This window comes from Vanellus vanellus, assembly GCF_965231255.1.
Source record: "Vanellus vanellus genome assembly, chromosome: 10".
Taxonomy (NCBI): domain Eukaryota; kingdom Metazoa; phylum Chordata; class Aves; order Charadriiformes; family Charadriidae; genus Vanellus; species Vanellus vanellus.
The window spans coordinates 8,737,151-8,763,789 of record NC_138915.1 but is presented as its reverse complement, the minus strand read 5'-3'; the positions used below and the strand labels follow the sequence as shown (position 1 = coordinate 8,763,789).

Here is a 26,639-nt window from a genome sequence, read left to right as displayed (position 1 = left end):
CCGGGTGCTGCCAGCCCGCTGGACGCGACCGCACTCCACCCTCCGTCCTGCCGAGGCCGGGTGCCGGGCCACTCTGACTAGTCTTGCTGCACCAACCCACAAGTATACAGGAATGATTTAAAGACATTACCCTTTTTGGGAAAAAATATAGATAAATTGAATAACAAATCCATGCAGTTAATAAAAGTTAGCGTTCCCCTACGTATCCTAACTTTTCACCTTAAATCTATTTTTTTATAAATATATATATATGTTGGTAATCTCCCTTTATACATAGACATGATAGTTGACGAGCTACTACATAACTGGTAATGGCTCTACAGTCTCTTGGATTGACACTAATAAAACGCAGTATTTTAAAAAGGTGCTCAGTTTTGCAAACCAAAGCCAGTGATGTCACAAGGCTATTGTATTTTGCAGGTTCCTTCAGTACAGTCTTCTGTACTTAGATCTTAACACCTTGCCTCTCAACCAGAAACTGTCATTGAGTTTTAAGACTTTCGTATCTCTAGGCTACCTTGCTTAGCAAATAGTTCATAGCTTTGACTACTTCTTGAAATTAACCATCCCTCAATAAACCTACAAAAGCTTTCTGGATGGGCAGCTGCATCTATTTTCATGGGGCTTCATTAATTTCAGCACGGCTCTTTGCAGAAGAATTACTCACTGAGCAAACCTTATCTGAGTACGTCCTGGACTAGGACAACAGTATCATCTGCTTTGTATTTCTAAAACAACATTAGGAAAACGGTGAGTAAATACATTTTAAAAGTGACAGCGTTGACCTACTTTGCCTCAGAAACATATTCATATGAATGGATAAATTAGTTTTTATATTTTATGCATAAAAATACAAATCAGTATTATATTGTATCAAGTGTAATTACTTCGTGAAGGCTTCTGAAAAAAGCTTCCTCATTTCTCACATATATGATATAGCTTTTGGAGCTATTGTTCATTCAATAAACCTTTATTTTACATTAATACCTGAGAGTATGGGGGAGAGTAGAAGAAATAATTCGTCAATTCATTGCTCCTGATCAAAACTGTATTCTTTAGAAGCAGCGTGGGAACTTTAACACCAATTGAAATTATGGTATTTCACCAAGTGCTTGTAACACAGGTCAGAATTTCATTTTATTCTTCATTCATATTAGTATTGCAAGAGAAGCCTCCGTGAATGATACCATCCCCATTTTGCTTCTTTACAAAAAAACGTGCACAGTATAAAAATAATGCTGCTCTGCAGAGGAAGATTGTCATACAGGCTTTAGAAACAGACATTTTTAACCAGTTTAGCAGAGAGTCCCAGTTTACTTTTCTGTCGTTAAAATACAAGCTCGTCCCCTCTTTCTCTAAGCCCATTTTAGCACCAGCTACCAAAGGTTCAAGGTCAACGTTTATCAGCACTAATACTGGCAGAGCTTGCCTCCACAGGACCTTTACTGCATCATGTTTTATATATTAAAAATTTCAAGTTAGATTGCAGAGGATTTTCTTGCTACCACGAATGCTGGCAGACAGAAAATACTACAGCAGCAATAATCCAGAGAGCTACAGAAAAGAAAAAAATAATTACTAGGTTGAGGTATGGACTCAGGGTAGGCAAAGGAGCAACTGCAATCTCTCCCTAGCGGTTCAACAGTCAGCATTCAGCGAACTATGAAGCAGCTAAAGATGGTCTCGGCCTTTCCAAACATAAGCAAACCGATACATATTTCATCAACATGCTCCTAAGAAGCCAGCAATGGCTCCTCTTGCAAGACAAATGACAACCACCACGTGGTCAGACAGATTTAGCCGCTGCTTTCCCTTGATTTCAACTATCTCCCGTCCATGTGCAGCCTGGATGACCAAAAAAAGCTTCCTGTATTGGAGGAGGACTTGGTATGAAAATGGGAAAGAGAAGTCACATACAGGCTGAGCTAGAAAAGCAGGAAACGAGTTGTTTGCTGCAAAAACTGAGACGTGGGCTGGGAGAATGCAGTCTCCAAACTGCCGAGGAGGGGCTGGAATCTGCAAGAGTCCAGGACCATCGGTAACACCAAAGCAGAGGAATTGAGAGCAGGGCAGCTTTCTTCTCTAACCTCATGCTCTTGTGCCTACCATAGCCTCTATTCTTAGTCTTCACCCTGCTTTGATCCCAGTCCACATGCAAGTTTGGAAATAACTAATTGAACTAACCTGGAAGACAACCTTTAAGGTGTCAATACTCCTTTTAAGTGAAAATGGCTGGAAGTCATTCCTTTTATCACAGTAATAGAAATGAACCTGTTATACACACTGTAAAAGCTGTCATTCAGACAGGTTTGCAATAGGTGACATCCAGTATTTCCAAGCAATGTTGCATATTTTAATAACACAGTAAAGACAGTTTACTATTCAGTCCTTTTTTTGGAGTGAAACTTATGAACAATGCAAGAAAGTGATTGTGCTTCAAACTATTTTTATTTACATTACATACCAGTAATCTGATATTTAAAGCTAACTCTTCAAACTCTTTTCCCTATGTAAACACCAGACTCAATTTCCATAGTAGCAACCTTCATTTGTAAGTGCTTTATGTGGTTAATTCAGAGTCAAAGGTAAAGAAAATTACACGCTGATTCTTGCTTTAAGTTGTAAATTTTTAGCACTCTCTATTTTAACTTTTATGTCATGAGGTTTCTCAAAAAATCTCACAAAGGCTGGCTCATTTAATAAGGATGCCAGAATCTGTTCAAAGGCAAAAGACCATTCGTGGTTCCCTCTCAAACTCTGTGCTCTACTGCCTTCGGGCAGCTCAGAGCTTCTTTCCTCCTGCCCTTTTCTGGGGACTTCAGCAGGCACCTCCGCAACGGCAACTGGACTTTTGACAGGTGATGTGGGACTCTGCAGTCTTCTCCCAACTTCTTCCATTTTCAGCAGGAGGCTGGTAACCACCGCTATAGCCCGATATAACAATTCCTCCTCAGGATCCCCGTGGAACAGATTGTACAGAGTTTTTGAGAACTGGATGAACTGAGACTACAGAGAGATACAGAGGAGACTATTCAGAGAACAGCACCGCAACCACCCTGTTTCACTACACACCGAGATCTTCATTCAGTGCCTGCTGCCACCAGGCACCTGGTACAACTGCTCTAACGACAATATGGGCGCGGACCATTCCTGATAAACCAAAATGTGCCTGAAAGTCCCTCTCTTCATAAGCTTACAGTTACAGCAGTTTAAAAAAAACACAGTCTAATGATTAATGTGAGGGTCTGAAATTTAAGGGATCCTACAAATCCTTTAGAAAACTACTAAGAGGACTTAAAGGATAAACAGCCGTCAAAACCAGACTTACACAAGCCTCAAACGGTTTACCTGATTCATTCTTGGCAAATCCTTAATGTTTTCTTCTTTTTTAAGAAGTTCATCTTGCCATTGCTTCAGATATGCCTGAATATCAACCTTCCCCTTCCCTACTTGAAAAAAAAAGAAAAAAAAAAAAAGAAAGAAGTGAACAAACAAGAACTGAGGGCTTCCCATGAGGGACAAGTGAACAAAAGAACTGGCATCCTCAATGTCGTTCCTTCTCAACAGAGTGGTGGGGCCAAGGACTCAACGGGATCAGAGTTTACATTACCCTCTCGCCCCCCAGGACTAGACTTATAAAAGTGGATATGATGTTAGCACTATGCTAGGGAGGACATTCCTCAGTATACTTTGTCACCACACACTTTCCCATCTCTGCTCCCCAAAAAGACACACAGTTACCAAATGTGTCTCCAGGATTCTTTACCTTTTTCTGGGCTGCTCTTCAAATAATCACTTTCAAGACTATCCCCAACAGATGTAACTACAGTTTAGGAGGAGAAAAAGAAGAAAGTTATTTATTTGAGAAAAGAGGACCAATGGTTCATTTCCTTTTATCAAAAATTCCTTCCTTAAGGAGCAAGACCCTCACTGACCCCTATGTTCTCAACACAGATTAGGCTGGGAAGAAACCACACGGTAAGTTTTATATACTTTCTATAAAAATAGAAGCCATCATAAGACTGGAGATCGCAAAAGAAACTGCAATCAGTTACATCAAACAAACAATCTTCATAATGTTCAAGGACAATGTCTTGAACAGTGATGAGAACAGTACGCACGTATTAGAGATAAGGTACTTTTGGACAGTTTTTAAAAAACAAAAAAGGATCTGTCTTTCAAAGAAGTAAAACCACACAACTTTCCAAACAGAATATTTTATCAACTCCATAAACTTAGAACCCACAAAACTTTTTCAGCTTACTTGGTTTAAAATGGAGGCAAATGATTTTGAAGTACTTGCTTATGCACCTCAAAATAATTATGGATTAGGATATTTTGTTTCTTGAGGTAAGAAATATCATCCCCTTATGCCTTGAATGCAAAAGTGAAATGGCCATCTCTTCAACAATCACTGCAACAGGTTGCCTACTATGCTGCAAACTGCTGACCGAATACACTCCCCTATTTCCACACAAACACCCATGGCCTTTGAATTCAATCATCAGAGCAGAGCAGCTATCCACAAATTCTGCACCACCTTATGAAATGTAACTACCTATGGAAGATCTTTGCAGAGGATTCTTGTTAACAGTAATATGATTTACTGGATTTACTAGTTTTCAGAAGAGAGCTCCCCATTTTTCAACACGAGGTAATTAATAGATTCCTTCTAATATTCTGGAGGCAAAGTCTCACACCCTGGAGCTTACCACTGAGTTGACTGAGGTGGATCAATTCTTCTTTTGAAAGATCACCACCTTTGGAAGGGCTTAGAGATTCTACTTCAGTAAAAGCTGCAATAAAGACATGAATAAAGTGGTTTGGGGGCTCCCAAAGCAGTGATAAAAAGCAAAAGCTTTGTACAGACAAACAGTGCCTATGAAGAGAAATTGTGTTGGAGCAGATTAAATCTTTCCCAAAGAATACAACAGTCTGGAAGAAATACATATCTGTATGTACCCTTCCAACCCTGAAAATACTGTGATTCCGTGATTCTGTATTACAGCTACTGGACTGGACTGTTGCCAGGACTGGTGACAACAGGAAGAAAAGTAAAGCTGAGAAAAAAAAACATGCAAAGATGATAAAAGCCAGGAACAGCCCTCCCCAAATGCCACTGCCTCTCACTTACCTGGAGGGATGTGCAATTTAAAAAGAAGCTTGAGTTTGTCAGTGAAACTTCCATTATACATGGTATCTGTTAGAGGAAAGACACAAGACAGCTGCTCAACTGGGCGAAACTTTAAAACACCCTCTTAACCTAATCAAATACAACCCAGGGAGGTTGGAACTGGACATGTGTTCTACCTTAAATGGAGTATAATTAGAAATTACGGTTAAGGAAGGAAGTATCACCTGCAGCTGACCCTGGGGTTTGCCTACACTGAGGAAAGAACACTGTCTATAACTTAAGTAAAATGAAACCACAGCACCAAAGAAATACAGCACTACTGTCTTCTCAGCATTTTCCCTTAAATTTTTGTTTCCTAAACAATACCACCTTGAAAAAAAGATCAAAGGGACAAAATAGTAAGTCAAGAAAACTTTTCCGTTCCCCACAGATATAAGGCATCTTGCATCATCTGTCTATGAGATGGCTTAGTATGAGGAAGCATTTCTCATCAGCCAAACAGGCTGGGCAATGAGATCTTACCATTTCCTAATTTGATGATGATCTTACCATTTCCTAATTTTCTGATATTTTGATGGTAAAGTCATAGTTTAAATTTAATCTGAAATAGGAGATTATTCTCCAGGGGATTAACATCTCAGAAAAGTTACTAGCTTGCAAAGCCTCGTGTTAGCTCTCTCATGGTGAAATACAGACAGAAAATGAGAGCACAATTCACCTAAATAATGTAGCTCCCGCTCTCAAGCTTATAAATATACTTTGAGCATTTGGCTTGCCATTTGAACAGCCTTTGCATTTAATGCCATGTGATAAAAAATTAGACTATTTGACCCTAAATTAAGAGGCTTGTCTCCTTAGGCTCTTTATATAGTGTATGGAAGGTGATAAACTCCAGGACTACTCCCAAAATGGAATTGCATTCTGAATGTGCCACATACACGTGTTGTTCTCATACCAAGAACACAGGCAAATTGTTTGAAGTTTATAAGGCAATCGGAGCTCTCATCCACCAGTCTGAATGTCCACAATGCAAGTGAGTCTCTGTTTGCACAGTGTGACCAGGGGCTCAAGAGATGACAGAGAACCCTGAATTGCTGGCAATCAATTCGATACTGGTCAAGATAGGGCAGACTGGCATCATGATGTTGCAAGACAGGACTATTTACGTTCCAATAACAGGAAAGAAAGTGCTCCTTCTGAAAAGGAAAGATAAAATGTTAGATTTTCTGGAACAACTCTTTCTTGGTGAAAGATGTGAGAAATCAAGTATGCAATTTGATTTAAAGCTGATGTGTAAAACATATGTTGAATTGAGCTTTTACCTCAATTTGTTAAAACTGTTTCACACCCATAACACAGTCCACCATTAAGATGAATGTTTGGGAAGTGAGGAAAATGGCACATTACCTTGAATAATTCATAAAGCTCTTCAAGATCACTAGGACTGAATTTTACATCCTGGGACACAACGCGTAGCTGAAACAAAAGTAGGAGAAGATTAATTAATGAATCTTCCCTCTTTGGAATAAGCCCATAGAATAAAGTAATGGGAACTCAACCTTACATTAAAAGACACTGAATATTCCAGGATTTGGTATCTTATAATTAGAAGAAAGAACAGAACTTAGTTTTAAAAGCAATCAGAAGATTATAGAGTGAAAGACACACTTTCTCCCCATAAAAGGGAGCTTAAAGCTAGTCACATTACTAGCATACACAGAGCCTACACTATGAAACCCAGGAGATAAAATTCAATTATTTATAATAATATAACATATAGCTTCCTTTATAATGGGCAAACGCACGTTCAGCTCTCAGCAGTGAAGCTGAATTCTCATTTTTTAAATTAAAAAAAAAATTAAAATTATTCACAGCTTTTTAAAATAAAGTTAGCTACAAGACTAGATTCCATCTTCACAGTATGTCTGTTTTGTAAAATGAAATACAACAGTTAGCACCTTAGCACAACCAACAGCATTTAGTACCAGTTGCTTCAGGCCACATTTACTACAGAAAGAGGCACCGCTTTTATTATCATCAGTTATTGGAAATCAGCCACTGAAGGAAACAGCCAAACCAAGGAAGCACCTTGCAACCACCACGTTCATTCAGGAGTCTGAACTTAAAGGACAATATTGGCAGCTGAAGAGCTACCACGCCATGCACGCATTACCAGACATCCATACACACAGCAGACAAAACGCAACCCTTGGTGGATGCAGTACAATAATCTCTTCTGTCGCATTTGGGATTGCTTCCCAGAGTAAAAATGCAGGTGATTAATTGGTTTACTACAGCGCTGTGGACATTTTACAGTGCTCTATGCCTCTAAGAGAAACGCATTAACAATTTAACAACAGCAGATAGAAATATAGGTCAGCCTGTTCCAATCAATGCAAAGTCTCAGAGATATGCCAGGCTTTAGAAGTTGTCTGTGATGATGTTAATTGTAACAAGACCGGAAGGTTATACTGTGATTCACAGACCAAAAATGTCACAGGCCAAACCTCAGTTAACAGAAACCCTGCAGACGAGAGGGATTTCAGCGTAGAAAAATATATATTTGGCCCTGGAAAATGTAGCTCTTCTCAGAATTTTACAAAAGGGAACAAATGTTATCAGAGGGAAGGGTTTAGCTCTTCCAAGTCACTCACCACATTCTGCTTGGTTGTAGCTTCTAACGTCTGGATCACATAAAGCCTGTTCCTGCAGCGCATGCTCTCAACATCCTCGTATCGAATATCGCCGTATCTCTAAGAAGAAAAGCATCGTTCCATGAAATCAACTATTGCTAGAAACATCTAAGCAGATATTTCTGTCTTTCTTGCATCTAAGTACAATACAGGTATGGACACAAAGGAAGATCCCAGAAACTCTGAGTGAAAAATCATGTAATAGAGCACTAACACTCTCCCTGAACCGTGTAACTTTTAAAAGGGTAGGTGTTTCAAAGAGTGATGGAGAAAGAAGAAACTGGAGTAGTTCACTGTGTGGGAAGACAAAGGAAGGGACTTTACTGTGTGTCAGCTCCATATCCAACTCTGCTATCACATGGTGACTACTACTGCAGGGTAGCAAAGTCTAAGACATGTTTGTTTTCAGGGCTTGAAGTTCACTCTAGTGAACTTCAGAAATTAGCTGAAGTAATTTCTGAACAGCTCCTAGGTACCTCTGGAATTTCTGAAGGACAGGGAAGGTGTCTAAGCACTGGAGTAGAATAAATACATATACCTTTAAAGAAAAGTGGGATAGTAGGCAAAAACTAGAAACAAATTCCCAGAGAAATCATGGAACAAATCATTAAACAATTAAAATCTAAATAAAAACAGATAAATCAAAACAGGCCAACATTCTTTATCAAGATCATGTCAAATCGATTTATTTTCCTCCTATGAGGAAATTCAGTCTAGTGTGCAGAACAGGAACAGCGGATAGGACACATCTTCACTTCTGTAAGGTTTCTGACGCTCTTCAGCAACGCGTGCAACCAGGAAAACATGGCCTAACCATGATCACCATGCGCACAACTGCTTCTAATAACAAACTTTGAGAACAAATGACAGACAAATGACCAAACTAGGCAGGACTTTCAGAATTTTTTCCACAGTGTGTTTTGTTCCCCTTTTCAGCAATGCACTTCAAACAAGGTATGAAAAACTGCAACACAGTCATAAAAAGCCTGAGCACAGAAACTTTGAGGAAAGGTTAGAAAAACCGGTTGTGTTGAATCTAGAAAAAGAAAAGATCAAGAGTTAAAAGGGTAAGTGATGAACAACAACCACCTAATAGCAAGAAGGAATTGCAGAGAAAACTGCAATTGACTATCCTCAGCAGTGCTTTATGAGCATCCAAGAGGAACTATACTAGATATTAGGATGTTTTCTGACAAGGGCACAGACACCCTGAAACAGGCTAAAGTCTTCGCAGATTCTCTTTTGTTGAAGAGTTTTAACAACATTAGACATTTTTCAAGGATGATCCGGGTATATGCGGGACAGGGAGCTGAACTGGATGACCTGTGGAGTTCTTGTCCAGAACTGTATTTCTATATTACTGTGAAGACTGCTACCAGTGTACTTCTGACTTGCAGCAAAGAGGAAGCAGAGAGAAATTGCACCTTTGAGTCATAACTCATTCACTGGTCTGGCTTCTGGGCACTGATATTGTGCAATGGCCTCAGTAGGAATATAAACAAGACGTATAATCTAATGCGGAATTAGTGCGATGTGATAAAATGTTACATGTTCTTCCATGCACTAGTTAAACATGACTTCTTCATACCTGATTAGACTGCCAAAGAATGAGTCTTGCATTTGCGCCTGAGCCATAGAGGCACGAAACTAAACATCATCTTAAAAATTCAACTCCATATCTTTTCCCTTTATCTCATTTATCTTGTGAACACGCAGACAAAGCAACAGTATCACAAAGAACATCTCTGCTCACTTACTCATGTTTTGTAACTAGACTCATCTGCAGAATGACAACTCTCCATTGCAGCAATCTTCCTATTTCGAAATTTGTTTTATTTTACTTCCACAGCGATATGAAAATAAAACCCTTCACTGGAACAGAATTGTGTTGAAATTAACCGTCTGGTCAAAATAGGAAGCAGGAAACTGACTCTCACTTTGTATCTGCAGTACTCAAACAAGAGATTGTGACACGTACCAGCATTGAAGAAATTCAGTTTCAACTGAAGATTAAAATTTGCATCCAAAAAAAGGCTGCGAGATAGAAATGGGGATATAGACCTAGGAATGGGGCTGTCAACTTGGAAGTGGGAGATTCAGGTTCAAGGATCTGCCCAAAACAATGTTCAAAAGCCATACTAAATCAGAGGCTATTGCTTTGGTCCAGTCACCTGTCTCAAAGTAGTAAACGCAAGGGCCATTTCTGTGGTACTTTGTCATTTAGTTGACATACTAATAAAATGAACGAGGAATAGCAATACACAATCTGTGATGAACTTTGGGAACTCCACTCAGACAGCCCAGCAAGCATGTTCCAGGCAGTTAAAAAAATAAAACAACAGAAAACCAAACCCTTCCCATAACCTATAGTTTTCAGTGAGGCTCAACGAAATACTGAGCCCAATTTCTACTTATCTAGACAGAATTTCTACTCTAGTTTGTACAACAAAGCTGCACTATTTTTAAGGTAACCCATGCAACGTAAACCCTGCACGGGATGCGAAAACATACCCACAAGAACACATACTTCATTTGACTCTCGGATCAGATCGGTAATGTCCACTTTTGGATGGTCACTCTTTGTATCGCTGAGGTTGGAGCCCTGCTGCACAGCTGGAGGCAAAGGACTGTCTTTGTTAGTGACACTGTCAAAAAATCTGCACAAAGCAAACACACAAGAAATCAGCAGGAACCAGTTTATCACAACAAAATAATAACATCAGCATCTACTGAAGAAAAAGTGCGCAGAGAATGGGAAATAGCAAAGAATATCATCATGAGTAGCACAAATAGGCTGTAACAAAGATATACAAACATGGGAACCAACTATGCAGGAAGGCTGTAGAGCTTCTAGCCTTGGGAATTTTTGAGGCCCACCTAGGCAATAACATGGCTAAAGTGATCTAGTACTGGCAGTAATCCTCTTTTGAGTGGGAAGTTAGACTAGAGACTTGCCAAGGTCCCTTCCACTCGGCATTCCCCTGGTTCTCTAACCCATCTAGCAAGGTTGTACTACGTAACTGGGAGAGAGGAAAAGAGGCTTGTCCTGAACTGTGACCGAGGCAATCTTGATGCATAAGCCAAGACATGCCTGATCTGCACCTTTTCATCATACCTACCTAACCAGCCTAAACAGATCCGTTACAGAGGATTCCTTTGCCAACATCAAGGAACACATAACTACAGACCGAGAGCTTCCTTTTTCTTGAGGAGAGGCAAACTACTGTAATAATGTTTTACATTCAGCAGCACGCTGCAAGCTGGATTAACTGTGCAACAGAAGTGTTACAGCCAGATAAAATGTTGAAAGCAAGAGTTCAAAAGGAGTTCGTAATAATCATCAAAATCTTGAGCGTCGAGTGGAAACAGCAGCTTGTTTGGTTCAAGTGAAAATTAAAATTTCACCAACCTTCTAGACTTTAAATTTTAATACATTTAAACTGGGTGAATGTGCTCTTACTGCTAGGTGTTTTAAGTGTTAAATATTTAAATAAGCACAGCTAGGTTTTACAATAAATACCAGGCTGCATGGTCTCCTATAATAAAAATTACATTTTCCTCATTAATTCTGTAGCTCCTCCCCTATCCAAACATGCAACATTTAAAAGTCTCACTAGAAGGAAATTCTTATTATCAGTTCTTAACAGTCATAACTTGGTGACTCCTATAGCCGTCGTTTTTCTGTTTTAATACTCCATGATACACAATCACAGCAGCAACAACAGAATTGAGACAGGTAGTAAAGCAAAAACCGTGCAAGTTTGGCTTGCAATACATCAGTTTAAAATGCACCTTATGTTGCATATTTGAAGTTATTCTTCAAATGCTAATATAGAACAAACATGTAGTTGTGACTATCCTCACCACATTTTTCTTGTCTGATTTCTATTTTAAGCCATTAGCAGCAGAGGAGCCAGTGGCCTAAACTACAAGAACTGAGCTGTAGATACGTTTTCAGTAAGCTGATGCCCAAACTGTTTGGAACAGCCTTACTGTGCTCTAGATTACCTCACCATTAAAGAAAGCCACCTTCTATAACTGATATAAATTCCAGGCAAAAATCACATTTCTTTTCCTTTAAAATACACAAAATGACAATGGTTCTAGAACTTTAATGGAGGGTCAGATTTTCAGAGGATCCAGGCACACTTTCCAGCCACCCCTTCCAGAATTTCAGCCTGAGATGAACACCTAATTCCTCTGAAGCCTTTGGAAGTCTTGGCCAGATGTCTTCTCAGCTGCCCCAGAATGACTTTCTATTCGCAATTACAACAGCCGCTACGCAGCCTGTAAGAATAAGTTACACTGATACCTGTTGAGAACAGTGACTGCTTCTGCATCATCCTTACAAGTCAGCAACTTCTCCATGTTGTATTCCAGCACTGCGAGACCCAGCTGCAAGATTGCCTTTATTCCATCATAGAAGAAACAGTCCACCACATTGACTGCGCTTTCAATAGGCAGCACACTGATAAAAAGGGTAAGGAACCAGGAGAGAGAGACCGAGGAGAAAAAAGTCATGTCCGTCATGTGGTCTGTCAACTGAGGCAGATGAACTCTGATGAGCTCCTCAAACACTGCCTGATCTACCAAGGCACCTGCAGGGAAAGGATAACAAAACCACCACCCAAATCTTAATACAGAGAAGCATACTTTTCTCAGAGCACCGGCCAGAAATAAAGCCCCTGTCCTAACACAACTTTGTTGTTAAAGCAAACACAGGCCTGGCTGTGGGGAACCACTGGCTTCGGCCCCTATGCTGGAATCTACGCAGCCTATGCGTGGGTCCAGAGCCTTGCTGCATGCTGTGAAGTGTGTTAGCACTGCTGTGCATGTGTGGCTACTTCCAATAATTCTCGCCTAGAGTAATGACAACATCTGCAAATTATATCCACTCCTGCTTAAGGAGGAGTCTTAGGACGTTCTCTGTAACTTCCATTTTCTACATCACAGCACTGAACCAAATGCAACAGTTTCTCTCCTCTGTTCAGCCTTCAGCTCATTCCTTACATCTGTTCTTCATGAATGATCATTTACATTCAATTCTAGATAGACAAAAGACAGACGGGTGTTACCAATGATTCGACGATTGAAATAATCGGGTAGCATCCTTTCACACACAGCAACCAAAAGCCAGAATGCTTCCTCTTCTTTAGCATACAGCAGAAGTACTGATGTCAAAATATTCATTGCCTGTAACATTTTAACAGGAAAGGAAGCATTTATGAGGAAAGATGGTGAAAACAAAACTGCTGTCATTTGTAAAATCTTTATTTCTGAAAGCACTTTACAGCACGTTTTTAGAGTGCTAGGATAACCTACAGTTATCCAGTATAAGACTTTTACCTCTATATTATTAAATAGAGGATACTATTTAAACTACATAAAAATACTTTAAGTGCTAAAAGCCTAGTAAGAATGCAAAGGCATATATGAAGTGGACACGACAGCATTTATCGACAAACTCAAGTGCAATGTAAAAAGTCATGAAACAAGCAATGTAAGTGAACCACTGAGCAAGAAACCATTACATATTTATGTGATTGATTTAATGAGGTGCCACTATACTGCCATCATGAGCTAATACTTAGACAACAAACACCAAGAGTCTCAAAACTGCTGTACCTGACAATATCCGATTTGTGGATTCCTGTATGCATACGCTGTAAGAACTCTCCTGAGTGCAGAAATTCCTGTATCACTCTGAAAAGCAGGATGCTCAGGTAAGGAGCGACGTAAATCTCGTTCAATTTCATCAGTAGCTAAAGTGCATGTTCCTAAGGACTTTTCCACCAGTTCAGTGTAATAACCAGGGTTGGATGCCATATCATTTACAGCACCTGCCAATACATTGAATTGCACAGTATTAAAGGACAACAGTGAAGCATCTCCATGATTGTCTACAATTTGTATAAAAATGTTTGGTGACTCCTGAGGTACATAGTGAATCTCCAGATGTTACTGCAGTAATGTATCATGTATCAGAGTAATTCTACTGAAATTAATGGAATTACTCTGAAATGAAAACAGAAAAGAGAAACAAAATAAGGCTTGGAGGAAATCTAAGTCACTTTCCATTATAAAGTTGATTTTGACTTACTTTTTTGTTTTATTGGGGGCAGGGGGAAGCTTCCTTTCACCTACAATTTTGCACAAGTTTTCTGGCAAACACAATACCTTTCCATTTGAAGAGCTGGGAACAGATTAGAAAAAGTAGGCAAAGGACTGATATTTACCTAATTAATTCCATATCTTTTATGTCAACACCTTCTGAGACAGAGATATCAGTCTGGTAACAGGAGCATAAATATTTATGCAAACGCTCAAAGAACACTAGCAAAGACAAATCCATGGTCACATGTCCTCAAAAGGAGCTACCATACGGTAGGCTGGATGAAGAGTATAAAATACATTTTTTACTGCAAACAGATCCTCTGGAGCAGCAGAAAGCTCTGCCTGGGAGAACACAGTGACTACACCTAACAGATAAGGTCTTGGGTGGCTCCTCAAAATCTGCAGCTCATTTTCTGAATCTGACACAGACTTCCTGCATGACTCTCTTCAAGTCAGTTGCTGCTGCTTTTCTAAGTGTTTCAGTGAACAGGAATAGAAAGCGCACAGAGGTGTTGTAAAGCACAGTCTTAATTCCCTGGGCTTCCATTTCCTCAAGTTAAGTGCTCTGACACAGATGTGTTCTACAGAAAAACGTCACAAAGCACATTCAGAGCTTTGGCAGGAGATCCCATATGTGTAAGAAAGTTCACAATTCCTGTACGTCTCACTCTTTAAACCAAACAACATATAGGAAAGAGCTGACGATAACTGCAGCCAAATTCTCTGTCAGGAAAACGTTGGTTGGTTTTTGGTTTTTTTTTGTGTCTGTAACGATATCCTCTCAGAAAGCTTAAATTAAAACAATTGAAACACAGTCCCACAAACATGCTTTCCTTCTTAGAAAGTAAACAGGCTTTGCTGAAACTGAGTGTCCCCTGGAACACCATATATTCTTATTGTTATTTTTCAATTGAGTTTGCTGTATAAGAAACATGCAGATTTAGTTTGCATCAATGCAAAACAAAATAACAGACAAAAGTATCCTGTTCATTGTTTTGAAGTACCTTTCTTCAGAAAGATTTGGATAAATTGCCAGAGGTAACAGCATTTTTTGTCAGACTACAATCACTCAGTAAATAGAACGTCCATGCAGGAGAGTCCACAAAATGAATCAGTTATGCTTGCTATGCAATACCTGAGAAGAGTAGCCAGAGCTCTCCTCTTAACGACTCCGGGATCCCTCTTACAACTAGGTCTCGAGTCTTCTTTGTTCGAAACATACTGACACCATGTCCACGTTCAACAAAGAGGATGTTCCAGGACTGTTCTTTCATTTTTTCTTTCAACTATGGAAAGCAGAAGACGACAAGCATTAAGTATACTGAAAGATTTTCCTCATGTTTCAGAGACCAGAATCAAATTTTGCTCTCAGTAATATTCATATAAACTGGAAATGACAGCATTGGCATCCATACTGATATGTGAAATGAAGGCTGATGCAAATCAGAGCGAAATCTAACCTGTGCATAGTATAAGTTTGGCATACAATGCAATCTCCTACATGACCTACTATTTTTCAAAGTATATTATTACAAGAATGTCTATACCGGCGCAGACAAAAGGTAAATCTAAGTCCGTATCTCATCTGACAGAAACCAACAGCAAGTGCCACAGGACAGTAAGGACAAGAAAACATCTGCAAAATCCTCCTCCATCCTCCAGCAAATAGAAGCACAGGCACCTCCTCAGCAGAGACAATATCTCTGAATTTAACAACACACAGCAGATTTTTCCCTGCAAATTGTTGACTAAACCCAGACAAACCTGCCGCCTTCTAACTTCACTTGAAGCCCCCTTGTTGCTGTATTAAGACAGCAAATAATCACTCCTTTTCACCTTTTTCAAGCCACTCCTAAATTCAACTTTCTTCCTTAATTCCCACTTGAGAATAATTCCAACCCGTAAACAGCAACAACTGTATGCAAGCTGGATTTTCATTTTAAATTAAGTCATCACCATCTATTTGCTATGTTTTATTATTCACTATTCTGCTAAACTTATTTAAAAAAAAAATATGTAGACAACCCTATTTGTTACCTCTAGATTGAGCCATTTGCAACTTTAACACCACATCAGCAAAAACTACATTATTGTCAAAGGGACACAAAGTACTAGGGACTTAAAGGGAGTCAATGGACAGTGATAAAGCAGCAAGACAGCTAACCAGTGCAAGGTGCAACTGTGCAGACCAATTCTGCCATCATAGTTCTCCTGAGGTGTTCCAAAAATGCATTGCCAGCACAATGGATAAGAAAATTCAACATTTGATATAATTCACCTGGCATAAAAACAGGGGTACATTAAAACTTCCTCCTTTTTCAGCTATTTCCATATAAATGCATATATATACTCGTTCGTATGATACATACATACATACAAACAGATCTGCTTATTGTAACTTGGGCCAATTTTAAAATATCCCATTTTTTTTGTTGCTGCTTTGTGATGAACAGCGTAACATTTTCATGGTAAAGGGTAAATCAACAGAAGAAGGAAAAAAGATTAAATTCAATGAATGCAGTAGAGAAGACAACCAGGAAAAACGTGGTGAAGAGAAGGTTCAGATTGCTTATGTGTGGTGACAGGTTTCTCTATGCTAATTTGAGAGCTCTAACAAACAAACTGTGAGAAAAAGTATTTGGCCATGGAAAAGAAATCAAGCAAGTGATTATTTGCAAAGTCAACTGACTGTCAATTAATTATTCTGATAAATTCACATATTTTGATTTCAACATGCCTATGAACTGTTCTTTGCTAACAGTAATAAAAATGTACTAACTCTGTTACAGATGAAATAATATCCCACAGAAACTCAAGAGGCAAAACAGGTTGCTTCGGTTTTTTGATTCATCATGCTTTGCTGCATTATACTAGTTGACAGATTTGGAACAGAACAGCTACAAATAGTGGAAAGCACACAGAGGGATGGCATGACACCAGTGTCGTCATTCTCCCACAGTTTCTCGGTCTTTCCTCAGTTTATTTACATGAGCTCCAAATAGCGCTAGGAGAAAATCAATATTCAGGAAAATGAAGTTTAGTTGCATTATGGAGGGGAACTAATAGCTGAAAACACTTATGCCCATATAGGTCTTACCTTTAATCAAATATTTATCAACCAGATAGAACTTCTACAAACTAGAAATTTCTGCCAACACAGAAGGCAACACTGTATGCCTGTAGGACCAGCCATGTAAGCAAAACCTGCTTCACAGAATGAAAACTGGCAAAAAATCCCCAATCAGACAAAATTTAAGTTACAGGTATTTTACCTGCAGAGTAGAAAGAGGCAGAGATAGAAACAGTGAAATAGATCCTTTGTAAAGTACAAGATTACTAATAAACTATTGATTATGTACCTAAACGCAATTAAACTTCTCTGAAGCAAAACAACTGCTGATCAAGTGCCTCAAGTCATGCGGGGCTCCAGGGCTGAGACAGGGTGAACGTTGCCATTACATTTTCTGTGCATGGAGTATTAAGATTTAACATTGTTAAAGCAATTAAAGGTTCCGAAAGAAACAGAAGATTTTGTCCACTTCTGTTCAACACACTATAAAAAGCAGAACTTAAAAATCTGGATTCCCTTTTCTTCTGCCCAAAGGGTGTTTATTTTCTTATAATTCTAATATAAAAAAAATCTGTATCTTAATTTACCCAGTTCTGCTGAAAGACTTAATTTCAAAATAAAACCTTTCTGTCTTCTTGCACACACTATGGAGAAGCAAAAATAGGATGTCCTACTACAAAAGCAATTAAAAAAAAAAACAAAACAAAATAAACATTCTCCGGAGCATAACTTTGTTAGACAGGAAGTGCAAAACAATGAAGCAATGAAGAAATGAAGTCAATTTCTTGATAACATTCTCCTTGCCCCCAAAGAGTTTGTAGTGACTTTGTATCTTAACAATTAGGATGGATATGAAACATGTTCACTATCACAAAACAAACAGCCAACTCTTCCCTGAGGGGTGGAAGAGCAGGAGGAATTAGCTCCATGAAGATAAGGCATATCATTATTAAACAAGATGAGCAGAAAATTGAAAGGAGCCATGAAGAAGCACCCTGTGGACTCCAAATACAGAAAATGCAGATGAAAGAAGATTGGCAAAGCCCCAGAGGAAATCAGCAGCCTTGCTGGAATACATCTTGAATATACTTCAGTCCTTTCCAATTAGATTCCAAAAACTGTTGGCCATTTTACCCCTTACCATTTTAGAGTCTAGATTCTCAGCATCCTGAGGATGGTAGACAGTCATTAGGGCTTCTGTACTGACAGTTTTGCTGTTATCTCTCTGACTCATCTTTGGTGGTCCCGCATCAAAATCCTTCGGACTGTCAGACGCAGAACTAGCAGCAACCTTGAAAAAAAATTTAACAGTGGTAGTTATAAATGCCAAATAATCCTTCAAGAAACAGCGCTGATACCAGAAATGGTTTTGCCTCTAGACCATCATTGTTTGTTATATTGTTACAGGTACCAGATACAGACTTCCAAAAGAAACTAAAACCAGCAATCCCTGCTCTGCGCAGCTGGGCTTCCAGGAGGCCGCACTTGAAAGAAAATCCCTCTCTACAGCCAAAAACATAATTATTAATAACAAGAACTGTAACAGATAGGGAGGCCTGACCATCCGTCACCACTGAAGTAAAAAAACCCAAACAAACAATCAGTAATTCGAATTGAGCCATATACTGAACTATACAGAAATGCTGAGAGCATTTAAAAACCAGCATTAGAACCTGGATTGTTTTTCAGAACCTGATGGAAAACAAAGTAAAAGAACACAAACCAGAATGTATTCACAGTAGCACCATTGTTTAACACATTCTTTTTCATTTGGGCACAGAGTTATTTATTTTTCCATACCTTAAAAACAGAGGTACATGACTTAGCATGGTATGTCAAAATAATGCAGATATAACCCGAAATAAGGTAATCTAAAAAGGAATGCCCCTGACCAGCAGACCTTACCACTCAGGTCTCCCAGGGCTGTGCTGTACCCTTCCCAGCCGAGCATTCCTCCTGATAGCAAACTATCTTCCTTTTATTACTCATTTTTCCCTTTTAACCCTTAAGAATCATAATCTCAAGGTAGAAATTTTGCCAATACACTGATTATTTTCAACCAAAAGGTATTTATTTGTATGCTTCTCTGCTCTTTACAACTGTTACTTTAGAGGCTACTCCAGCTGATTCTATCTAACATTTTTTCAGGGGAAAATCTTCAGGGAAGAGATACAGCAACTATAATAAGTAATGCTTGGTAGGGATATTTTGTCATTGCTTTCTTATTTCTCATGCATGAAACTGCACATACAGATTTCTTCACATCTAGAAACAACATTACAATCATTCTACCAACTTCCAGAGTCAAATAGTCAGCTGGCAAAAACAAACACAGCTACACATAATTTTACATCAGACTGGTGGACCTTTGTTTTAACGTGAAGGGTCTGAAGGCAAGAGATGGGAACACAGTTTTTCTAAAGAGAAAAAAAAGATTCAGACAACTTGAAATCTAGAGGTACAGCAGACATTGTTACCCATCTCGTGTCTAGATTCAGGCTTAAATATACCTGTATCGCTTTACACAGCAAAACACTGACAATACATAACCTCTTAGTAAGACTACATGACCTTATTCCTAGAAACAGGTACTAAGACGTTAGAATTAGCAGAGCAGTTACCTCTGTATTTATGATGTGCTGTGGACTTGAAGTTGCATTGCATTTCATTCTGAGCTTTGCCACAAGCTGTTCAAAATCTCTAACCTCCGTGAAACGAAAAGCTGTTTTTCCTTTGGTGCTAATGCTGACTCCTCTGTTGGCTGGATCTGCCTTATCCACCCCCGTGACCTACAGAAGCAAGGATACATAAATTAGGCAAGAAATTTTACCAGTTTGCTTCTAAAAGAGAAAACCTGTTAAAAATACATGTGTACATGAAAGAGTAGTATGAAGCACCACACAAGCAGAACACAAGTAACAAACTCACCACTTTAAAGCTCAGTGGTCTGCAGCTATTTTATCACAAGGTAATAAGCATTATGTGATAGACTTTAGAGAGCACCAAAAATCTTTGAAAAGGTTTTCCCAGCTGTGAGTGCTGAGCTTCTTTGAAAACCTTGCCTCCTTCTACCTGCTGAAGCTGTTACTTTTTTTCTTACCATCCAAAAGCAGACAAAACATGGCTTTTGCAAGTAATCAAATGAAACAAGTTTCACAAGAATGAATTTCCACTGAGAATACCTTTTCAAAGAGAGCTGTCACAACACATGACAGCTGGAGCTGATTTTAATTGCCATGATGGAACAGTTACAGATTAGAGGAGTTAATACACTGTAATAATGCAAGTACAAGTGAGACAATCATGGATAGCTAGACTGACTGCCGTTGCTGATGTTTTCACACTGTTATAGCTAAAGAATGAGACACCACTGAAATAAAGTAACTCTGCAGTACTGTAGAACAAATAGCGAGGGGCTGACAATCCACGAGAATAAATTTAGAGTCAGCTCCTTTAACACAGTCTCTTCTTGTTTTTCACATGTTATGGAAGCCTTTATTGTTTGCAGGGCTATTTACAGATGATCAAATAAATTGCCTTATCTGCGCAGGGAACACCAAGTGTATTGCTGAAATTAGCTCAGCTTGCCCCCCTACGTCAGGTGTCTTATGTCAGGCAGTATGTACACAGAGTGTGTAGAGCAATTGCAGAACCTGGTTAATTTCCAGGCTACTGTAAAATACATCGGGGTGCTGATGAAAAGCTTTTAACATTGGAAGACTGAAATGTGGCAATGTCCCAGATCACATGAAGTCAAGAAAGGGATGGAGAAGGTTTTTTTCCCCCCGCAGAAGTCACTCCACAATCTAGCTACAGTACTCTACAGAAATATGAATGCCGTGTCCTTTACAATACGGTCCTTATTCAGTCTATTGAGACTATCAGCTGTAACGGCATTGATAGTTGCTAGCTGACAATTGTCAATGAAATTTCCTATAGACTTCTGAACAGACAGCACAGCTCCACTGCTGCAAAGAATTGCACTAATGCACTAAGAGAAACACACAGCAGAGCAATTACTAGTCTTCAAGACCCTCTATCCTCTCCAGTTCTTTATATCTTGAGAATCTCTCATTAACTCAATGTCAAGAATTAAGCAAAAGCTTTATCATTTAAAAAAAAAAAAAGTATTAAAGAATTTGGATTCTGTACCCAGCTACAGAAATTAGAGTAAATAGAAAAGGGAAAGAGCACACAGGGAACAAAGCTGAAACATGAATGCAGTTTTATAAACCTAGAAACAGAATTCCTACATGCGGTATCCAAGGTAGGGGGAAATGTATGACATCACGTAAAGTAAGCAGATTCTAATTAAAATCTGCTAAACTGGCATTAGACTACCAAAGTGCAAAACTTCTGGCTCCGATTTGAAGTTTGCATTACCTCTCTTAAGGGAATGATTACACTGCACAGGCTGCCATCCTGGCTAGCAAAGCAGATGTAGTTTTCTGAAATGCACATTTTCCCATGGGTGTTGTAATGACTGAAAGGAACCCATAAGAAGCACTCATGAACTTCTTTCAAGGTCTCTTCTTTGGGTAGCCTGAAGAATGCACTAAACTGCTCGCTGTGGGCACGGCTCTCTAGGCCTCTAGATTAAAAACAAAACAAAAAAATAGGTGAGGAGAGAGAAAAGAAAATTTAAATAAGCTTAAAATGTCTTTACAAATACAAAAGTTAAAAAAACCTTGGGAAAAGACGGTAAAACACCACGCTCTCCCATAGTCCGTGGAGTCACTCTGGAGGGTTCAATATTTTGCTTGAAAAGGCAACAATGGGCAGGACCACAGCTATCTACATACACCCACTTAACAAAATACTTAAATGCTTCACTACACAGGAATAGACTCAAGCATGTTCTTACACAGCAAAGCACTTCGCTGAGTCCGGGCCTACAGGTAGTGAAGAAAAACATACTAATAGCCTAATCTGCTCTGTTTCCCAACCCACCAGAATAGTCCATTTAGACCTAAAACAAGTTTTGGCTTGACAGAGGGTTAATTAGCTAGATCATAGGTGCATGGAGTTTTAAGTAGTAACAATTATTAGAAAAATGCTTTATAATGATTTCTGATCTGCAGATAGGTAACGTTTTCAAACAAAGATTTAGTCCCTTTATGTTACTGGTTACTTTTCACAGTAAATAGCTGTGGTCCACAGATCAAAACCTGAACATCTGAGTGAGAATTTGGTTAGCTCTCTGAGGAAAAGGCAACATTTGCTTCAACAGAAACCAGAACTGAAGAGAAACCATAAAATTACTACAAGGCATAATCACACACCTTCCTTGAGAGGGAAGGATGCTAACCATCGGGTTACTTACATACACATCTTTTTCCACTGCCTAAAATACTGTCGTAAATAAGGAAAGCCATGCACCCATCTGCAACTCATTGATTTTATCACCCATCTTCAGTGGCAGAAAAGCCATGCAGTTATTATTTACGCGTTTATTAAATTATTTATTCTCCACCTTCTCCTTCTTCATCAAGTCTATTTGGAGACACCGCAGCTTCATTCTTAATTTTCTCATCCTAAATGCTGCTAAAACACCTTTTAAAAATCCAAACTACGATAAACCCTATAGTTGAAGACCAGCTCTGAAGGTTGGATCACCTCCTGCCTTCATATAGACTTTTGATACGGCAAAGTAACAATAAATTACAATGCTCCACATTGCTTTGATCCCAAATTTTAACAAGACACTTGTTTAAGAGAACACTAGCTTTGCTGACATTTATATATCTCCTTGAGACAAGCATTCTCTTCCCCAGAGCAGACAGACTTGAAGTAATACATTACCTCTTGGTGATCTGCAGGGGGTCATGAAGGACTAGGTCATTTTCAAATGTCTCCTTGTCAAAAAGTCTCCTAACGGCATAGTTTGCCAGCTGCTCCATGAGAAGGAACGTTTCACTAATGTGCAAAAACATGGAAAAATAGTGATCTTCCCCACGGGAGCACACATGAATGCTCTCTGTCAGAATCACATTGGAAGTCTTCTCAAGTTTTGATATTTCATCCCAGGAGATAATAAGTTTTACTGAAAATACAAATATAAGCAGATGTGGGTAACTTCTCATTAGCTGCTAGCCTCATATTAAAAAAAGAAAAGTAGTAGTCAACAGCACTAATAAAATATAATTAAGCAATACAGTTACATGATAACCCACTTGGAAAGGGCTACAAATTCACAAGCACAAAACCCACTCTCTTCACAATTCCTACAAAATAATTCCATTAGAAAGAATTTTATAGAAAGAAAAATATTAAAGACACACCATGTATGAAAATGCAAGTTTACATCACCTTTTCTTTGTTCTCACGTGAAACCGCAAATTGCAAACAAACACCATCATATAAGCTACTCCACTTTAACAGTTTACCAATAGGGCTTCTTAAAGTAAATCGATCATGTATTGGCATTTAGAGGAACCGTGCCCACTACCTATGATGTTTCCCACTACAAATGAGAAATGGTTTAGAAAGGATCCTACTTTCTTTGTGCTTTCTAGTTTTCACATAAATACAGTTATAGCTCACATTACTAGAGCCGTTTGCTTTGGCATTTCAAACTAATGTTACAGAGGAAAAAAAAGATATATGCAACTATCACCAGTGCGTAGTGCACCCATGTGAAATATTAAGTCTGCACGAACTAAAGATGACGAACACTTTTTAGTAAGAGTCAACTGTAACAGGTCTGCCTTCTCTCTGCAGCTTATATAGAGAAAGAAAATTAACAAACATTGTATATTAAGTTACATGAATGTATTAATTTCCATAAAGTATTTTATGCTTGCAGTTTTTTCTATTCTGTGTTAACATCATCTGCGCAGATGGCAGGCCACCTTCCAAAACTGAAAGATAAACAGTAAAATGTGAAGGGACCAGGCCTAGTATCAAGGCTTACTTACTTTCTGCTCCCAGCAAAAATGAGTAAAAGCTAAGGAAGTTGGTACTAAGATAAAGCCATCCTTGGCAGGGCACTCTGCCCTTCCAGTAACTGCATGAATAATAGGTAACCAACTTCTCCTGCTCCGGTAATCCAAAACACTTTTCAAACTTCATAAGACCTTCACGAAACTTCTCAGGATCTTCTTCTTTTACAAAAGAACCTTTTCCCTCTTCAGCAATCAAACCCTAAAATAAAAGAACCAGTTAATTTATATATGCATCCATGTGGGTGGGTGTCACATATGTACCCACATACATACAGCGTAGCAGTCTCCTAACAGGGTAGTAAGTTTTAGAACAGGAAGAACAGCCTGAGGATCAAAACACAGGTCATAAATCAAATGCGCTATTTCAGACTTACCCACCAAGTTCCCCACACAACTTAGGCAAGACAGACAATCCCAGGTCTACTATTCCGAAATAGATATATTTTCCCCACTTAAGCACAAGAATTCTTGGGCTAAATGTTTAGCATGTATAAAGTGCACCTTCACAAAAATATGCCATATACTTCCAAGGCATTATTAAAATTATTGTGAAATAATTTATCAACAGTTTTAGACCACTACCTAAAGGCATCTCGTTTATCATCTACCAAGAAGAGTTTATGTCAACCAACCTTACTTAACTGTGGGGCAGACAGGAACAATGGAGTGTGCTGTAGTTAACAGGCACATACTACCCAATAAGAAGTATGTAGCATTACAATGCTGTCCTTTGATATTCTAAAGAGGACATATTATTCGTGTACATTTAGAGGAAAAAAACACTTAGCCTTTCCCAATTATGTCATGTGCCTGTTACTTACTCTTATCTTTCCCTGGACAAAGCTCGTAATATCTTCATTTGAATCAAATACTGATAAAGTCTTCATAACATTGTGTTCTAACCAGTCCCAGTGCTCTGTTATTTCTTCTCTGCTGGATCCTGATTGAAAGAGAAAGTATCACTTAAATTAGAAGAGGCTCTAATCATTTCACTAAAAATATTTATCAAGAGAATACTTGGCAAATTCCCGATTGACAGAGTAATTTAGATTCACAAGTCTGAAATGGATTGTCCAACTCTCGTGTACACTAAAAATGTATTTGGTGTGCATTAAAAATGTGCACTGCTGTATTTTTATCTTTCAAGCCCTTTATGCAGCTATATTTCTAGCCTTTACATCCAGAAGCATCTCAGCTTTGTCATCATTGCGTGGCTCAGTGCTGAAGCCTTTACCATCCCAACACAGATGGCAGAACACTCCCAGTCTAATAGTCTAGAAGGTGGGAAATATGAGATCAAATTCATGAGACTAAGAAGGAAATGAATCTGACCCTTTGATATCCTCCCGCTGTCATCACTGGGCCACACTATTTTCCAGAATAGAATTCCAAGACTCAGACCCGCTGTGCAAAATCCTTTCTAACAAGTGTAAGGATGTAAAGCCTCACCATAACCAGGAAAGTAGCAAAGATTTCTCTTTGGATACATGAAACAACTATTTATGCTACTGACAACAGACAATCAATTGCTACTTACTTGTGCTCATTATAGGTCATGGTTTTATCTCACTCTCTATCAATGACATTTCTAACCACGCTAAAGCTTAGCCAACCGCCGTTCAGGAAACAATGTCATCTGACCTGCAATAAAGTACTGCTTATGCTGTCATTCCAAACAACGCATTGTTTTCATGCAGTTGCAGGCTTCTACCAGAGGAGAGAAGCACAGCTGCATCCCATATGGAAAACATACACCAGAACTAACTCCTGATGCAGGAAAAAAGGCTCACTGATTTATACAAGCTGAATGATCCTTGAAACAATGTTTGGCACCAACAGAATTATTATTTTTTTTTCTTCTGGACCCTCTGGGACTCAAACACACCAGAGTAAGGAATGCCTTCTTTCCTTTCATTTCATATGTGCAAGAGGAGGAGTAACGTAAAAACTTGTTATCAATAAACCGTAAGGAATGTAGAAACCATAGACCCAAAGTAAAATTAAATGTTCCAAAAATGTAAATAGTGCAATTTTTAAACACCTTAGAGAAAAGCCAACCTTTTTACTTTATTTACTTTACACTGCTTTTTAATCTAGGTTTCAGAAAGCTATCAGCTACGATACGGTAAACGTCACTGCAACTTTATAGCAAAGAAAAACCTACTCACCTGAACTTTCCAGAAATACATTTAGATTACTGGTTTACCTTAAATGCAAAGGAACACTCTTACCCACCAGCTACTTTTATAATTAGAGAAATACGGTAGGCCAACTTCAAAATGCTTATGATAATTCATCTTATTCTTTCCACATACTCAATTACAAATTATGCAAGTGGTAATTGGTAATAAGCAGAAATTACGCTAGTGAAACAACAGTAGAGCTCCAGCAAATTCAATACTGAGTTGGTTCTTTAAAGACAGGTGGCTCCCCATCAGATGGTGGGAGGCAGGGAGAGGGAAAGAATTTACATAGGTTTGAATAAAGGGACTCTAGAATATAAATTAACTGGCAGTTTCACCCTCCACAGGAATGCCCACAAATAAAATCAGCCAGTGTAATCACATACTATCAATACCCCTAAGCAAGAACACACGTTTAACAATTTCTTTTTTTCTCAATCTACTTTGTAAAGACTAATTAAACAACTTTCAATGGACTCCGCAGAATTAGTTAAGGTTGCC

General features: G+C 38.8%; 1 protein-coding gene across 2 annotated transcripts in view; it reads right to left on the bottom strand.

The window, feature by feature from the left end:
• Positions 1-2,228: 2,228 nt before the first annotated feature.
• The window catches only part of TBC1D8B (TBC1 domain family member 8B), a gene marked incomplete at its 5' end in the record, with an annotated part of 36,200 nt that continues 11,789 nt past the window's right edge, over positions 2,229-26,639 (bottom strand). The window contains 19 exons of one of the 2 annotated variants that reach the window (XM_082488491.1): positions 2,229-3,006; positions 3,349-3,449; positions 3,767-3,823; positions 4,713-4,796; positions 5,135-5,200; positions 6,090-6,330; positions 6,542-6,610; positions 7,789-7,887; positions 10,355-10,484; positions 12,140-12,425; positions 12,903-13,020; positions 13,453-13,667; positions 15,077-15,227; positions 18,153-18,302; positions 19,633-19,800; positions 21,395-21,602; positions 22,814-23,054; positions 23,929-24,154; positions 24,777-24,895. In XM_082488491.1, coding sequence (XP_082344617.1) covers positions 2,596-3,006; positions 3,349-3,449; positions 3,767-3,823; positions 4,713-4,796; positions 5,135-5,200; positions 6,090-6,330; positions 6,542-6,610; positions 7,789-7,887; positions 10,355-10,484; positions 12,140-12,425; positions 12,903-13,020; positions 13,453-13,667; positions 15,077-15,227; positions 18,153-18,302; positions 19,633-19,800; positions 21,395-21,602; positions 22,814-23,054; positions 23,929-24,154; positions 24,777-24,895 — 3,140 coding nt within the window. In that variant the 3' untranslated portion in view covers positions 2,229-2,595. The remainder of the gene's footprint in view (positions 3,007-3,348; positions 3,450-3,766; positions 3,824-4,712; positions 4,797-5,134; positions 5,201-6,089; positions 6,331-6,541; positions 6,611-7,788; positions 7,888-10,354; positions 10,485-12,139; positions 12,426-12,902; positions 13,021-13,452; positions 13,668-15,076; positions 15,228-18,152; positions 18,303-19,632; positions 19,801-21,394; positions 21,603-22,813; positions 23,055-23,928; positions 24,155-24,776; positions 24,896-26,639) is intronic. The other variant, XM_082488492.1, reaches the window with a different exon arrangement.